Source organism: Triplophysa dalaica, chromosome 19, assembly GCF_015846415.1.
Source record: "Triplophysa dalaica isolate WHDGS20190420 chromosome 19, ASM1584641v1, whole genome shotgun sequence".
Classification (NCBI taxonomy): Eukaryota; Metazoa; Chordata; class Actinopteri; order Cypriniformes; family Nemacheilidae; genus Triplophysa; species Triplophysa dalaica.
This window is the reverse complement of record NC_079560.1, coordinates 6,571,014-6,587,870: the sequence shown is the minus strand read 5'-3', so window position 1 is coordinate 6,587,870 and position 16,857 is coordinate 6,571,014. Positions and strand designations below refer to the sequence as shown.

Here is a 16,857-nt window from a genome sequence, read left to right as displayed (position 1 = left end):
ATTGCTTCTTTAAGTGGCTTTTAGTTCATTAGATTTTAGGTGTTAGATTTGAGATCATGCTGAGGTGCTCCTAAATAGATATAAATTTACTTGTTACTTGAGAAATGTGTAGTTTTCTGGCAAAACAGACCAAACATGCTGATGATTCACACTGGACAGGCTAAAGTCTATAAAATGTTTATATATCCAACCTATACCTCCTGTTTGAATAAGTCAATGCAAGATAGAACATGGCTTTAGTACAGTTAGACTTCAGCTACTTTAAATTTCAGATATGAATATTCTTATCAATCTTATCTTACCTTTGTTTATAAGGTAAAAAGCAGTACTGCGTGCCATCTACAACTCTCGGCAGATTGTACCCAAGAGGTACTGAAGGGAAACATATTAGATGAGTGTGTGTTGGTTTGCAGAATAGAGCAGGTGGCTTTAAAGCGCCTGAGGTCATCTAGCTGTGTATGTATGCATATCTAATGTGTATCTATCTCTAGGCTTTAGCATGTTTGGATTGCCCTTGTGTGTTTGCGCTTTTTACATGTGAACATGCACCAAGTGCACGCTTTTATTAAGACTGTGTGTTTCACATGTGATGCTACAAACATTGCTCTGTGTGTATTGCAGACACAGAAAGCTGCATTCTAAAATCTGAGGTTTCATTTGCATTTTAATGAAGTGGCTCTGGCCCAGCTAGTGAAGGCCTCTGGGGCCACCCTGAATCTTTCCCCTCTCTCTCCCACACAACTCCAGTACGGGTAACACTAGAAGCCCTGACTAAACCAACACAACCATGACCTGAACAATAACGCTAATGCATGGAGCGGCCCACTGATATCAGTTCTGAAGTTACTCTTCAATAATAAGTTCATTGTTCATCGCATCAAGATTTTTTAAGAAAACTTGGATTAGACTCACATCCAGAACAACTAAATGAATATTATGAGCCAGATTAAACACAGTATCATGCATTATTATACAGCTTCAAAAGAATCCAATAAAGGTTTTATTTAATATATATGTCTTATCAAATGATATACCATAAAGTAATACCATCTTGCCTGATTGGTCAACAAAAAACAAAAAGTATTGTGTTTCCTGGTCACAAGACAATAAGCTCCACAACACATTGATCTCCATGACTTCTTTCATGTACACACCATCAATATTTGATCATCTTGGTTCGTCCGCATGTCACCCAAGGGAGGAAGGAGGAATGGCTGTATCGAACGGTAACAAACTCCTCGCTGCCTGCTCAATGTGGGAGGAGCCCAAAATGCGGCGTTATGAATAATCAATGAGATGCGAGAGAGCTTGGTGGCTCATTATGGCACATTAAGCGCAACCCTTGCTCGCCATCAATCATACGACAATCCATCTGCCTTTCTCCTGAAACCAGACTGCTGGAATGAAAAAGGTAGAACGGAGCGTGTCACGCTGCCCACTCTTAAACCAAACGTATCTTTAATTCCCGCATGTGAGACCAAGATCTCTTTAAGAGAGGGTGATCTCATGATGTCCGCCCTCCTTTGCCAGGGTCATCGGGGGTTTAGCTCTTACCATCTGTAACCCATGACATCATCATGATTCAAGAGATTTTAAAAGTAGAAGAGCTAAATCCCACATTTAAATTCATGTCTGAGCACAAATATGAAACAAATATGTGTTTTTGGTGTATGGAGGATGCGTGATTTCTTCAATGTAGAATATTGGCGAGGTTTTAAGAGAGAAAATGTTGAAAATGGCTGACTGTAAAACCTGATGGGAGCTCAATGGCTGGAAGGCTTTGGGGGTTGCGCATGATGGGTGATCTAGAAATTTGACATTTCTGTGCCCTTTAAAAACATGTATTTGACAAACACGCTCCATCATAAACATGACGGAGGACGTATGGGGGAGTGGGGGATCTCTGTGCTCACCTCTCCTTTTTTCACGGTCATGGACTGGCGGCGGGGTGTGCTCTCTTCATTTATGCTGGACAGGAAGTTCTGCGAGATGCGGAGGGCGTCTTGCAGCAGAGGGTAATCTGGATGACTAGAGGGTGTGTGTTTCAGTAGATCCTGTATGGAACAGACAAACAAATCATATATATATATACAGTAAATGCATATAAATACATATACTGTACATCTTATAAAAGCAATTGTTAAATAAAAAGTCAAATCACAAAGTGTCAGCCATATCAACATGGCACAAAGAGGTGGTTGCTATGAAGATGCTATATGGTTGCTAGGGTGTTTTTATTGTGCAAGGACGTTGCTAACTGGCAAGAGTCAAAAGAACATATGCCCACATCTACTATTATATTCTAGTTCCTCCTTTAAAAGATTTCAGTCTCTCCTTGAAAGCAAGTCTGTAGTATTTTCCCATTTTATAAAGCCTACATCTGAACACTTAAGAAATACTTAAGAAGTAATAACATAACACTCCTCAACATGCATCACTTATAATTCATATCCTTTGCTCAAACCATATGAGATAATTTAAGTGCTAATGTTTAATTCTTAGGATCAATACAAGCATCAGTATGAGTGATGCTTTTCTTAGCAAACCACAAAGACTCACGGAGGCAATGCTCAAAGGGCATGTTGTGATGAAGTACAGGTAACTCACGTGTAAAACAAGTGTACTCCGGGTCACTCTGTCCACGGGTTTATAGAGCAGAGCTGGCAGAGACAAGACAGAAGAGAACACACACACAGTGGGCGATTATTCACAAGAGCCACTTTCATACCGCAGGCGTAAATGCCGATGTTTGAAACCTTATCTAATCCACCCACTCAAGAGCTTTAAAAAAACTGAATTTAAAAGGAGAAAAGACAACATGCTGTGAGCGAAATGTGCGACAGTTTAACTCGAAAAAAATACTATGTGTGTATTCTACATATATACACATACCAAACAAGTACTAATACTGAATTTGAAAGCAACACATCTCGTTTCTTACTTTCCAGGGAGTGTTTGGCAGTCAGGTCCTTGCACTCCTTGCTGCTCCTGACCTTGAGACTCTGGTGGTATCAGAGACAAACTCAAGATCAATAAAAAGATGCTTGATGACTTGCACACTATCATAGAGGCTTTGTGTAAAAAGTCTGCCGACTGTAATCTGACACGTATCCTCGGTTGCTTCTTTTTTTATGTATTACTGCAGATGTTCTCCTCACCAGAGATGTTTATTGAGCACACTGCATTGACATTTGTTTATGTGTAAAGCTGAGTTATGCAAATAAAACATAGTGCGCTTTCTAGTCACGAAACAAAGCTAAACATCACTACCCATGTTTTGTCAACGCGAGGCTTATTAGATCTGTAAACAGTTCATTATGCTCCAAACTTTGCATTAAAAACACACAAAGCTTGCCGTCACATTAAAAATAATTGGTTTGTTACTGTGTATATTCCACTTTCAATTTTCATTGTGCGTAACACCTCTCTCCTGTCTAAACTGTGCACATAAAGAATCCCTTTCGGCCACTCTATATTTGTACTGACAGACTAAATGAATAAATTACTCTGTCACATTTCATTTCATCGACATAAGCAGTACAATTAAACTTTTCCTATTGTTAGCTTAACACCGGAGGCAAGAAGCTCGAGAACCCTCCAGAAACTGTCCTCCCCCGCTACATTGTATTCCTACGCGTTATCATTACTTCTACACACCGCTGCGAACAAACAATTATCCTAATGTTCACATTTGCTCATGTAAGATGGGAGAAATATCTATATATTCTAAAGGGAACAAGTAGTTGGCATGACAATGGATGGTGGGGGAATGGAGTGGGACGAGAGGTGTATCATCATGTAGATTTTATTCTAGGTACCATCTCCTAGTAACATTTAGTTCGGCATAAAATCTCCTGCTCTGAAGAGGGCTGAGCATTACTTTCATATCTGAGTGACAGTTCGGAGAAGAGATGCAGGTACGGTCACATATAAAAGCTCAATTCTTTATGGCGGGTTCGATGAAGAGTTGATTTGATAGAGACCTCAGCAACTTACAAATTTCTGTTTTACTAGTAGTCCAAAAAAACAAATCTGAATAGTTGGATATTCCTCCTAACCAATTTGTATTTGTTTGTTTCCGTAATAACCAAGATTGGGATTTATGATGGAGTATCTGCTCTTGGATTACAACAACATGCCTGGTAGATCTTACCTCAGAGATTTCGGCGAACTGCGTGTTTGCCTGACAGCATTTCTCGGCGGTCTCCACAGCTAGTTCGTAATTATCCACAAAGGCCCTGTACACTCCGAGCTGGCTCGCCTACAGAAAGAAAAAAAACACTGAATCATCTCCACTCATCCTGCTGTCTTATATTTAACGTACAGTGAACCTCAAATCTGTATGTTCACAACTGTTGACATTCATGAGAATATTCAAGATGGCAGCTACGGTTCTGCGAGATGCGCGGATGGATTTGCGTGGCACAGTGACATGGGGCGGACAGACAGGACAGCATCATCGCAGCAGGAGCAGCTGGGCCATCACATGGTTATGGAGCCTACAGCGGTTACCATAGCAGCAAAGGCCAACACTACAGCGAGCAATTAATGCATGCGCTTGCTCCTTGTAAAACGGCCATTTGGAAATCTGATTTAGACCATTCAAAGTCAATAGCCTTCCTGTCAGCGCCGAGACCTCTCTTGTGTGAAAGCTTAATAAATATATAATACAAATATACATTAGATGAAAAATGGTTTGTGTCTGTCATTGTGTGTGACACTATGAGAAGCTGGAGGGGATGAAACCACATTTTTATAGACATGTGCATCTGCTTGTAAAAGGACAATCTTCTACAGTTTTGAAACATTTTGTTTCATTATGCATTTAGTCCTTCTAAAATGATACTCAAGTTTTCTTACACCAAAATGAGTTGTAATTTTGTTAAACATGTCAAATTTCTCCCATGATTTCAACCTGCTTTTGCTTTTATGATGGCGTAATTTTGCTCCCGTTCTTCCGAAATGTCGGATTTCCAAATTCGAAGTTTTTCAGAAAATTTAAAAAACACTGTACTTTTTAAGTGATTAAATACTGTGTTGTCAAGTTGAAAATCACTATTTAATACTTATTATGGGTTAGATATTAGCAAAACCCAGTGACAACATAAAGGCTATATATAACAAGAATAATGATTTATGGCAAAATAATATAAAAATCACAAAATATGGAGATACAAGGTTTCAGAAGGACAGCAGTGATATGCATTAACTAACTAAATGACATCACCCTTTTGTGATACGGTGAGACTGGCAAACGCAATATCCAGAGATAAATCTTCTCTCCTGCACAGACCAGAAAGCCCAAAACTGAAGTAGTTTTCGGAGAGTTTCAATCCTTTCCACACTGAGCAGAAAAGTCCGCCCCGGGCTAGAGTCTATCTGCAGCGGAGCATGGGAATTTACTCTGCGACAACCTCATTACAGCGTGGAGAGAGATGATGACCGTAATAAAGCAATGACAACACATGGCGAGCTGATCAGTCTAACCGCAGCTGAATGCTGTGAGCGGATAGGTTAAGTTTTCAAGTAAGAAGCTGGATTTTCCCAACACAACCTAATGCAGCTTAAAGTGTTTAAATGAAACGTAACAAAATATAACAACAACTGGGAAAAAGAGTGACGCATTAAGAATGACTTTTTCAAATAGTTGAAATCAGTATTCTTATCAAAACTCAAACTCTTTTTCATTTAAAATGTATATAAAGATATACAGAATAGCTCAAGCAGGGTTCGATTCACTGACAGCTTGACAGAGACTTCAACACAGCGGTGTTCATATCCTCTCGGCCTAGACGAACTTCCTCATGATGACATGACCATATGCCAGATCCAGCTGAAGACGAAAGTGCGCTCCTCTGCTCCGTGCACTTAACCATGTTAAAGTGGGTCACAAATCTGCACCGAAAAAGAACGTCAGATTCTCTCCCAACAGTCTCTAGAGAATTTAAATACGCGTGTCACCAACAGGCATAAAACATTTAGAACAGGAATATTAACATCTCTCTCAACCACATCGCTTCACCTCACACACACAGGTTTCCATAACCTTTCGAAACCCTACATTGACGTTCTTCCTCGACTACGTTGCAGGTTTTTTTACATAAGGGAAGAAGAAATGACTAACAGCAGGAGACATTTCTAATAGTGACATTCTCACGCACACACACCATCTCCATGTCTCTCGCCTTTCATTCATCTTGCTCTCTCTCCTGCTGCGAGCAACTGTCTTTTAAGGGAGTCTGCCTCCTCGGGCGCCGCCTCGCCTCCTGCCTCCGGATTCTTGTTAATGGACGCGGGAGAGGGCGACAGCATCAGTGACAAATCGCCTCCGGTCAAAATGACTGTCTGCCTGAAGAAACCGGAGCACGTTCTTTGGGAAACGTAGCTTAGCTACTATAGCTGAGGGACAGTGAGAACAGGGGAGAATGAAGGAGTAAATGGAGAGATAAATAAATGTGGAATGCGACGACAAAACCAGGGAGATTTGTCCGCCCTCCAAACCGTCTGGAATCACGTGAGGAAAGAAGTTAATGGAAAAGAGAGGGAGGGGTGAGATAGAGAACACAATCTTGAAATGGCACTATTAATAGTCCTGTCCTTAAGACACAAAGCACACGCTGTAGTATCTACACAAGTGGCTGGGTGAAATAAAGCAGCGTTACAGACTCCCGTAGTCCAGACATTCTGTGATTGTGCGGTGCCGCTTTAAATGTTTCATTTAAGATTTTTGATTCAATTATAAATGTTTATATTATTATTCAGCGCGATGGTGCAGGAACGGTGGATCAAGATCGGACAGCCACAATATCAAAGATTAAACAATTTGGATTAAGATAAATGATTAAATTTGCTTAGAACTTTAGCAGATTTTTCTCACTTGTTTTTGGAAAAGGTCTCCAACGCGTTGATGGTGACTCCACTGTTGCACTCTGGGTAAAAGACCATCGTAGAATTCTTTGTGTATCTCGTAAAGCTCAGGCACTTTAAAGAAGATGGTTTCTATCTGCTGAACAGTCAGCACAGGTTGCGAAGTGGTGGCCGCTGCTTTCAGGGGCTTCATGGGCTGAAAAAGGAGCGTGAAGAGTTTTCGATAAACCAATCCAACAAAGAAACATCTAGACATATACTGTAGATATATGGATTGCTCACCAGTAACAGCGCCTCCAGGTGGCTGAGGTAGGTCTCTTCACTGGCCAGGATTCCAGACAACACCCTCTTTCTCATCTCCAGCCCCTTCTCCAGGTCCAGCTCCGCCTGCGCCAAGAGAGAAAGTCTTCACGCACTTCTGAACAAGTAACACACCACTAAATCACATGACGTTAAATTACATACCGACATTTCTGGAATGAGCTATAAAATAGCGATTTGGCAATGGTTCAATGGAGATGCTCTCTAAGGCCTTATAATAACTGTCTTGGTTAAATGCGACTCATGGAAAATTTATAACAGCTTTAAACTAAATGGAGACTTTCATGGAGTCCACGCTACCCAGCAAACCCTGATGAAAGACCACAGGCCAGGAATACGTCCAGAAGTGAGGCATTTCGTGATGTTGTCCTTGTAGGATGTGTGTAGGTTACAGAGCTGAGGGCTACTGTAAATGCACCTGAAATGTTGGTTTCCATGGCCACAGCACAGGTAATGGAAACCACAGATGTTTGTGAGGCCTCATGAGATTTTTGATTCCAGAATTTAGAGTAAAACGTTTATCCCATCTGCCTCATGAATGTGTTGTCTATGCAATACATGCTGCATGGTTCCTTTACACTAAAGTATGTAATAATGGCTTGTTTTGCTATGGCTTGTTAATATCAAAATCTAACTTAAGGGGACATTAAAAGGCTGATTATGAAAGCATAAAAACACTGTGGTGCTTTAAAATCATTGCTTGTTATTGATTTTTATTTGATATTCGGCCTAATTCATAAAACAATCTTCCCAGCATTATCACCGTGTTTTCACACAGTCCCTCTAACCAACATCTTTTAGTGTTCGCTGGACTTCACTGCATACTTTTCTTATGATTAAGCAGATCGCATCTCTCCAACTGATATTAGATGTGAAACCCCATCTGACATCAGAAAACAGCCGGCCACTGTACAGCAGGGGGAACGTGGAAATCAAGGTTTTATTCATGAACTCTTGGGCGCTAGATGTCTGTCCCCGGGGGCTCCCCATATCTCAAGACCACCATCTTTTGTTCATCCATATTTATTAATCAAAGCTTGTCAGCGTTCCGGTGCATGAGAATGAGCTGAGCTTATCTCTGCTGAGAAAACCATAAATCTCACTTATAAAACATGAGTATTAATAAAAAATGATTAGTTTTTTTATAAATATAAATTATTTATGGTTGTATGTTTAAAATATTATGCAGCAAAAGATTTTGCTTTTACAAGTTATGTCTATACATTTATGGTAAAGAAAAGATTATTTAAAATTATAAATTGTCTTATTCTTATTAAAATTCTTATTATTAAAAATTACAATATGGACCTAGAAACAAAATACACTAAAAAGACAAATAAAAAAACAAATAAAAAAACAAGACAGGTGCTTAACCATACAAAACTTGCTGCCACAATGCTACTATGTTGCCATTGCGTTACTATTTGGTTAGTAATTTTAAAAAGGAAGCCATAAAATAGACCATTAACTGCAAATGTCTCCTCTGTAGAAAGGCTTGAGAAACGGCCATGGACAGCATCGGTGTGACTCATAGACACAGGACGGCTCGCTGAAAAACATCTTACTCATTCGAATCTTATCTGGTCTTTTGTTTGAGGCTAAACAAGTTTAGAAAAGGTGCATAAAACAGCACATAACCCCACTCAATAAAACACCTAAATGTGGGACCATCCACCTACAGACTTATTACTGTGGCCTAATGTCTTGGCGTCGAATCTGTGAAAATCCTAAAACCCTTTAAAGCTTACCTGCAGCTCAAGGCGAGATGTGTACAAAACTAATCCTTCTCTGAATCCGTCCATATTACAAATCCTCCACTAGCTGTTTATTTGTTGGGTAAACATTTTAAGTGCTCATAGGTAGTTGTGTGTGTTAGCAGGACGGAGGTGTACTTCATGTGAGTATCTACTCAGCTTTGATTAAAATCCTTGTGGGAGCTAAACACAAGGGGTCAAAAGGGCACTCAAAATCCTGCCATGCACAAATAAACTGCTTGCCTCTGGGCATCGTATTGGTAAAGCCATGAATCAAACTGACAGCCAATGACTGTGTCAATGAAGCAGGTAAGGTGTGTTTTACAATATGTGGATTAATTTGACGCCATGGCTACTTTGCGATGAAGACGCCTTTACTGAGGCACTAAAATGTGAAAAATTGTTCTCGCCACAATTGGTAACGTTGGCATCTAGAAGGAATTTGTCTAAGTTCATGCCCGGATTCATCCGCACAACAAAAATTACACAAGGTATTTATAGATATTTATGAATAACCAGATTTGTGGTCTTGACTTACAGATTTGGAGGACTCAAGCGAGCCGGATGAAAGGGTGTCTCTGCTGCTCCGGCTCTTGGAGCTGAGGTGAGGCGAGGAGGAGGGCGAGTCATCGATGTAGGGCAGGATGTCATGGTGTCGCCGTTGCTCTTCCGCTCTGTCCGCATCGTAACCGTAGGTTGGTGGAGTGTTTGTAAATGGGACATCTGAGACAAAACAACAAGAAAAGAGATGTTATCATAAACATTTAAAAATGTTAAGATTATGCAATGCATAAAACCAAACATAAAACAGCAAATTCTTTAGAAACATTGAGGACAGCACTATATTATTTGAGTTTAGCATGAGACAAAAGTTTATGGAACAGGAGCCCAAAAGTGTCCTCTTTCCAGACTGGTTTTGTCATTAAGCTCCTGGCAGCCTCACTGGACAATCTCAAGCCAAAGCTATATGTTCATTTAAAGGTATAGTTCACCCAAAAACAGAAAAAATCGGTCATCATTTACTACCCTTTTGTCACTGCAAACCTGTATGACTTAATTTATTCTGCAGAACACTAAAGAAGATATTTTGCAGAATGTTGTTAACCGAGCAATCGGCAGTACCCATTCGTTTCAATTGTACGACCACACAAAACCAACTTTTTAGTTCTGCAGAAGAAAGAGGGTGGGGTCTAGTCATGGCTGATGAAACCCTTGCTTTCGGTATTGGCAGGTGAAAAACGTAAAGAATTGGTAACACATGGCCCCAGTTCTACATAGCGAGTGTGTCATGGATTAATGTGAATCCTCTTGTACAGTATGTGAAATGTGACAAGCAAATTCAACTCAGTTAATAGGTTTACCTGATAAGGAAAATAGCATTTTACAATGTTTCGTGCAAATTGCACAGCTATGTGTGTGTGTAGCCATAGCTCAGTTCTGAGTCACACTGTCTTGTTATTTCTTCAGTGTTCATCATCTACCAGATCCAGTTCTACCATCCCTCTCTCACTCCTTATTTCCTTCTCTAAGGCTTCCCGCAGATGTCTGCTGTTAGTTGGCTTAAGGAGAAGCATGTTATGCACATCTGGAAACATCATCATCATTATAAACAATTCTTAAAATCAGACAGCGCTTCCAACCTCCCGCCGAGGTCTAAACACACTGAGACGCACAAGTTTGTACAGTCACTCACAAACACGACTGTTATGATGATTAACCGTCCCAGCATCCCGCGAATTCCACATAACTTACAAGGAATTAATTCAGCGCTTGGCCTTCTCTTTCGCGTTCACTTATTTCGGGGAACGAAGAGCCGATTGAAACCTACAGTACAGCAGGGCACCACTCAGCGGCCAATGGCTTTATGAGAAGTGAGGAAGTTGTGGGTTTTGACAGCAAAACTGCCAAAATCTCATCAGGGTGTGCACCTAATGCAGCGGTACGTGCCAAAGGGCTTCAGATAATCCTATCGTGTGGGTCTCAAGGAAAAAGATGGATGACTTTGTAGGAGTAATTGGGGCAACTCTGTTTTTTCTTAGAGATGTCCTACAGAGGTATGAGCGGTGATGGGTCTGCATCTGTCAGATGAATTAGAGACACGCCATCCTCTTCCCATGTGTCACTGGTGCCATTTAGGACTAGAAATAAGACTGTACTGTGCAACTAAGTGTGTGTTTTACACATGTGTACCTGGCTTCTTAACAGTAAGGAAATTCAGTAGATGGAAAATGGCACATCAAGGATAACGAAGTCGCTTCTTTTCCTTCACCAGTTTGTTTCTCTAAATATCAAATTTTCGGGTTATTTAATATCCCCGACTCTAATCATCAATGCACAAAAAAGAAATGAATACGAAGGACAGAAAGGGGGAGGTGAAAATTAAACGCAAATTTTAAGTGGAGCATTGCCCCGGGCCATGACTGTATCAAGTAGGGATAGCACAGAGAAGCAAATTTGATGAGCGGTGTCATTTAAAGGGCATAAAATGACAATGGAATACAGCGTTTTTCTCTTTATGAAGGGACGTGCGTGAGGTTAATGTGAGCAGCCCATCAACAGGACTAACCGAATTTATATCTTTATTCACTCAATAATATTCTTTTACATTGTACTTTTTATATTAGGCATGTTTGTGTGCTGCTGCGCTTCCCTCTGTGTAATAAGTAAAGTCAAAGCGCGATGTGGAACCGCTCTTTAAATAACAAAAAAATATTGCACAGTTGACTTTAGACCAACAGATCACAAGTAGCAAAATCTCTTGTGCTGCACCTTGCGCATGGTGTACAATTGGGTACTTTGTCTGTCAAGCCCAATAGCACTACATAACTGCTCTTTTAACAAAGTCAATGCAAATGGAAAAAAACTGGGTATATAAATGAGGACATTTATTTCATATTACCTGTCATACTATTATCTCTAAGGACCTGATCAATGTCAGGAGGACATAGAATCAAACAGAACTTCCTTAAGACACCGAGTTGTTCAAACAGTATCTACACATTCTTGGGTCTAGACTTCCAATAAAGCCCAAACCAGATTACTTCAAATATATTCTGTGAATAACAAGGGGCAATTTGATTTGGTTAATGGTGAATTCTTATCTCAGCGGCAAATTTATCTGCAAAGAAATAAACAGAAGAAATGATTGGGCTGAATCCAGGAAAGCAGCCAAATTCGGTATGTTGCGATCACATAGTAAAAGCCTCCCGGCGTGAGAAAATCAGCCTTTGTCTCAGCAAGAGGAAGAGGGAATCACAACACACAGAGTCACCCCGCAATCAACACTACAAGCAATGTTGCCAACCCCTCTCTCTCTCTCTATCTCACTCTCGCTCGCTCGCTTTCTCTTTCAAAAGCATTACAGCAGAACAGGATTAAAATGTGTCAGTGATGCCACCTCAAGTTTCGGAGTTCCTCCTTCTCCACAGGTTTATAGGAAAGATTTAAACATGGATTTTTGAGGTGTAGCACAGCAAACATTGGTTACACAATTTATCAACAATATTTATGTATTTAATAAGTTAAATGAACAAAAAAACTAAGTTAAGTAACCAAAAAACAAACAGGAATTAGACACACCAAAAGTCTTTACATTTTTGGGTAAAACGTATATGATTTTTTAAGGTGTTCTCTATGTTCTGGGATGTGCGAAATAAAGCCTCATACAATAATTATAAAAGATTTAGCAAAATATTACAAAAAAATGCATGCACATACCTGTAGTATAAGTATATTACAATGGAGGCATGTTTACTTCCCGTTAACCTTTAATTGAACTATGTTATTTCCACATATCAGCAACTGTGTCGGCCCTGTTATCTAAACAAAGAGATATGTGTGTTGGGTTTCTACGAGAAACGGGGTAATGTTGCAGAACATACGAGACAACTAAGAGAAACTGAACTTCTGAGAAACAGTCCTCTTTGATTGAATCATGTCTAATTCAGTCAAGTAAGCGGAAAAATCTCAGATGGTTCTTAAAAAAGAAAGCACTATACCCCAGCACCCTTCAGAAAAGAGACTGTCGAGCAATCTGCTTTCATGATAACATTTCATTCAAGTTGAGATAAAGCAAGTAGGCAAAGAGAAATACAGAGTGAAGAGGAAACATGCTAAAACTGAAATCTAGCATGCACTTCAAGGAGCTGACTGCTTGGCAGGGAACCTGGATGATATGAGCTGTGATTATGTCACCATTGCTTTCGGCTTTACACAATTTACACCAATGTCAGACTTCCCACACCATGTGGTTTAAATCCATAAGAAGCACATGGCAGACGGATGGTGGCCCAGCGAGGGACTTCCTGCCAACTGTTTGATCACTCTAGACAGGAACATACTTCTCTCGGCAGAAACTTCTAAAGACTCCGTTAATTAACAAGTCCTGTCATCAACATGACTTTGATACTTTGCAACTAACTATGAATTTGACAACCATCAAAATCTTTGAGACAAGTGTGCAATTATGCAGTCAAGCTCAACTGGAGAACGCAATGAGATGGCTGGTATTTTATGTAGACTAATATATAAAGGATCTAATGAGAGTATCTATCCATTTAAAGATACTACATTTTGACGCAATAACCTTTGCGTATTCCTCTGCCCAAATCATAAGAACCCACTAGGCTTGTGTCACCAGTGATACACGGTGTCCAACCGCCTACCGATAACATCGCTTTTCTTCGCGGCTCCGACCCCCACCGTCATTTAGATTTTTTTAGTTAAAGACCAAACTACAGTTGCATGTCTGAACTCAGCTGCTGCATTCAGCGTAAGCGGAACATGTGTCGCAGCAAAGATCAGCAGCAGGAGTCAGACTTTATTCATCATCTGAGGAGAGTGAAGTGCTGACAAGACGATGGCGGAGGCTTTTCTGGAAAAGAACATGTAAGCACTGTTATCAAGAGCCGGTTAAGTTTTAATTTTCTTTTTGTTCCAATTTTCAAAAGCTGGTGCTTTGCCTTTTATTTAACAAATGTTTTTTGTTTCGTACTCCTTTCTTTTTCGTTACTTATTTATTTATTTACCATAAACGTTTTTCGTTTCTTATTCCTTTCTTCTTTCTTTCTTTATTTATTTGTTGCACAATGTGTGCCGTGATTACTCGTTTTGTTAACATAGGCGACTTATCTAACACAAATGTTCTTTATTTTCGTTTCTTTTTTCTTTTTGGCTTGATGTGTGCTCTGGTTATTGTGGAGTTGGAGATGGTGGTCTAGTGGGTTAAACCACTGAACTGGTAAATCAAAGGTTGCTGGTTCGATCCCAGCAGCCACCACCAGTGTGTCCTTGAGCAAGACACTTTACTCCACATTGCTCCAGGGGGATTGTCCCTGTAATAAGTGCACTGTAAGTCGCTTTGGATAAAAGCGTCTGCCAAATGACTAAATGTAAATGTAAATGTTATTAGTTTGGTAAGTGCAAGTGCCGTTCACGAATTGCTGATATAAAAAAAATAAAAGTGAACTGCATCATGCGCAGGGCCACATCTTTGACCACCCCACATCAAACGCCCCACCCCCGGTGTCACTGGTACAACCAGTGTTTTTACACGTCGATTAACCAGTTAAAATGTATCACTGTAACATCCGTAATACCCGCCAAATCTTGTAAATGTAAATCTATAGTTTGCTTCCAGACAAATGTGCCCAATGCACCATTATACCATGAAGGAATTTTCAGTATTCATTTTTACAGTTGTTTTACCTGTATTTTACATTTTGCACAGCATGTAATTACCATTGAGCATTAACAGAAATGTCCGTAAATTAAAGGAAAATGCACTGGTAATTTTCTGCCAGTACTTTATCCGTTTTTTTACGAGATTTTTTTACAGTGCAGCCATTCATTCAATTATCCGTGTATTACGAGGGGTCCTCTCCTCATCTAGCATTCAGAAGATGTTCCTTACAGCGATAAACCACATGGGAGGACGTTTAAGATGAATAAAACCGTCTGATTAAAATGTGAAAAAAATGTCTGATCAAACCGAGGTGTCAAAACCTATTCTCAGCCTTCAGAGGTTCTTTTCATGTACCATTTGAGACACCAAACAAGTGTTTTCAAATATAAAAAGCTCCAAAAAAGTGGTTTGGGTTGTGTGGGGTCACCGTAAGGAGGAAAGGTTAAAGGTGGCCCGTAAGTGTGCCGCGGCCTGGGCTTATGTATCTCTGGTTTCAAACGGCATATGGCTCTTGGTTCAGGTCACTAAGATGAAAGAATGCTGACTCCGCAATGAACATTAGCACTGGAAAAGCACAATCCTTTCTGATTCTTCACTCCCTATCTTCTTTCTTTATGTATTCTTTGGTTACCCTATATATCATGGTAACCCTACACAAACTGTGTACAATACCCCTGAAATCTGAATGTGACTGTAACTGCAAAAGGGCTCCAGCTAAAGCTCAACCAGTATCTTTTTGATAACGTATCGGTGCCATCTGAAACCAGTTCTATATCTCTGAAACAATCCGTCTAAAGAAACGGGAAGTTTCGAATCATTAAAGCAAAACTGTCTCTTTCTCTTTTTGATAGTCTCTAGACTCCATCCATCCTTCTTAGCGTATTTCAGCTTAACAAAGCCTACAGTAGGCCTACACACCCTTACAGGCCAGCAGGAGCAAAACTGGCAGTGTCATACAAAACAGCAGCCACAGAGGTTTGTTTCTTATCAATAACAAACAGAAGCCTCTGACCAAGGATGAAATCTTGCTCAATCTCTTATTAAACAGAATATCACAGTCACACACTGCTGCCAATGTGGCATTATTCTCCTATTACAGACCGGAAGATTTGTTAGATACCCAACGTGGAGTTGTAGCCTAGGAAACCAATGCAAACTGAGTTGCTGACACATCTCGTTCTGATTGGCTGCCGCCTGTGATCTCATATGGGATGGAATTGGTGCAGTGTCTTATTGGTTTTAACTTCAAATAAGCCAATTGTGTAGTTATAATAAACGTCTTTTTAACAGCCCTTCAGATATACCTCTGGCCTCTTGGTTTTCCTCTTTAGAAAGTTTAGCTGTAAAAGGGTTTTTCATCTTATAAAGATTTTATATAATCTTTGTTCTCTACAAAAGAATTTAAATCAACTACTTCACTCCATCTATTAGTTTAAAGACTTGCATAGTAGGCACTTCTTCGCCACTGCCGAGTCGAAAACAATAGTTGTTTAACCCCAAAATAACCCAGAATTAAATGTGATGAGGTTTTAAGACCAACTTTCGATTGTGATGTCTGAAGCCTAAAACATACAGTGTGACCCCTGTAGTTCTTAACAAATGACTCATATTATCCTCAAACCCTGACATCTGAAAAATGTTGGATTGAATGAATGTGAGTCCATCAGAATGGTTATTACATTAACATTTGATTCACTTACTGATGAATGAGACCTTGATCTTACAGTAGAGAGCTTTATGGAGGAACGACCGAAGGTTTATTTTAAGTCCTTTAAATCATTTTAAACTGTTTAAAACAAGGTCACTCAGTGACGATGGTAACAAAATGAACTGTGTGCAAAGCAGCAACACTAATGAGATAAAGTAGGTGACAGCAGTAAGCCTTAGTATTTAGGAAACCGATGAGAAGTCTGTATCTGTCATATATCTCCCTCTAAATGATCTTGTTATGGTTTTACAGCAACACTTGGTTCATTCAACCTCTATCCTTCAAGTTGAATCAGTACGGTTCTTTACTTCATCAAAACGATAGAGAGCTGTGAGATCTGAAGACACCTCCCACCGTAACACACTCCTCATTACATCCTCCAGCTGCTCTACAGACAAGATCTTTCCTTCCCCTGCTCCTTCGGGAAGAACTAATACGTTAGATTTTGGTTAAGTGAGGACGTTTAAAAAGCAATCTCTTGGCTGGCCTGCGAGACAAGGCGATTCATGTAGCTTTCCCAGTGT

At 40.0% G+C, this 16,857-nt stretch overlaps 1 protein-coding gene across 1 annotated transcript in view; it reads right to left on the bottom strand.

The window, feature by feature from the left end:
• bcr (BCR activator of RhoGEF and GTPase) overlaps positions 1-16,857 on the bottom strand; it is a 53,913-nt gene that overhangs the window by 12,203 nt on the left and 24,853 nt on the right. Inside the window, exons 2-8 of the mRNA XM_056731404.1 lie at positions 9,481-9,665; positions 7,150-7,254; positions 6,878-7,063; positions 4,154-4,261; positions 2,942-3,002; positions 2,608-2,660; positions 1,914-2,054 (exon numbers count right to left, since the gene is read on the bottom strand). Coding sequence (XP_056587382.1) covers positions 1,914-2,054; positions 2,608-2,660; positions 2,942-3,002; positions 4,154-4,261; positions 6,878-7,063; positions 7,150-7,254; positions 9,481-9,665 — 839 coding nt within the window. The remainder of the gene's footprint in view (positions 1-1,913; positions 2,055-2,607; positions 2,661-2,941; positions 3,003-4,153; positions 4,262-6,877; positions 7,064-7,149; positions 7,255-9,480; positions 9,666-16,857) is intronic.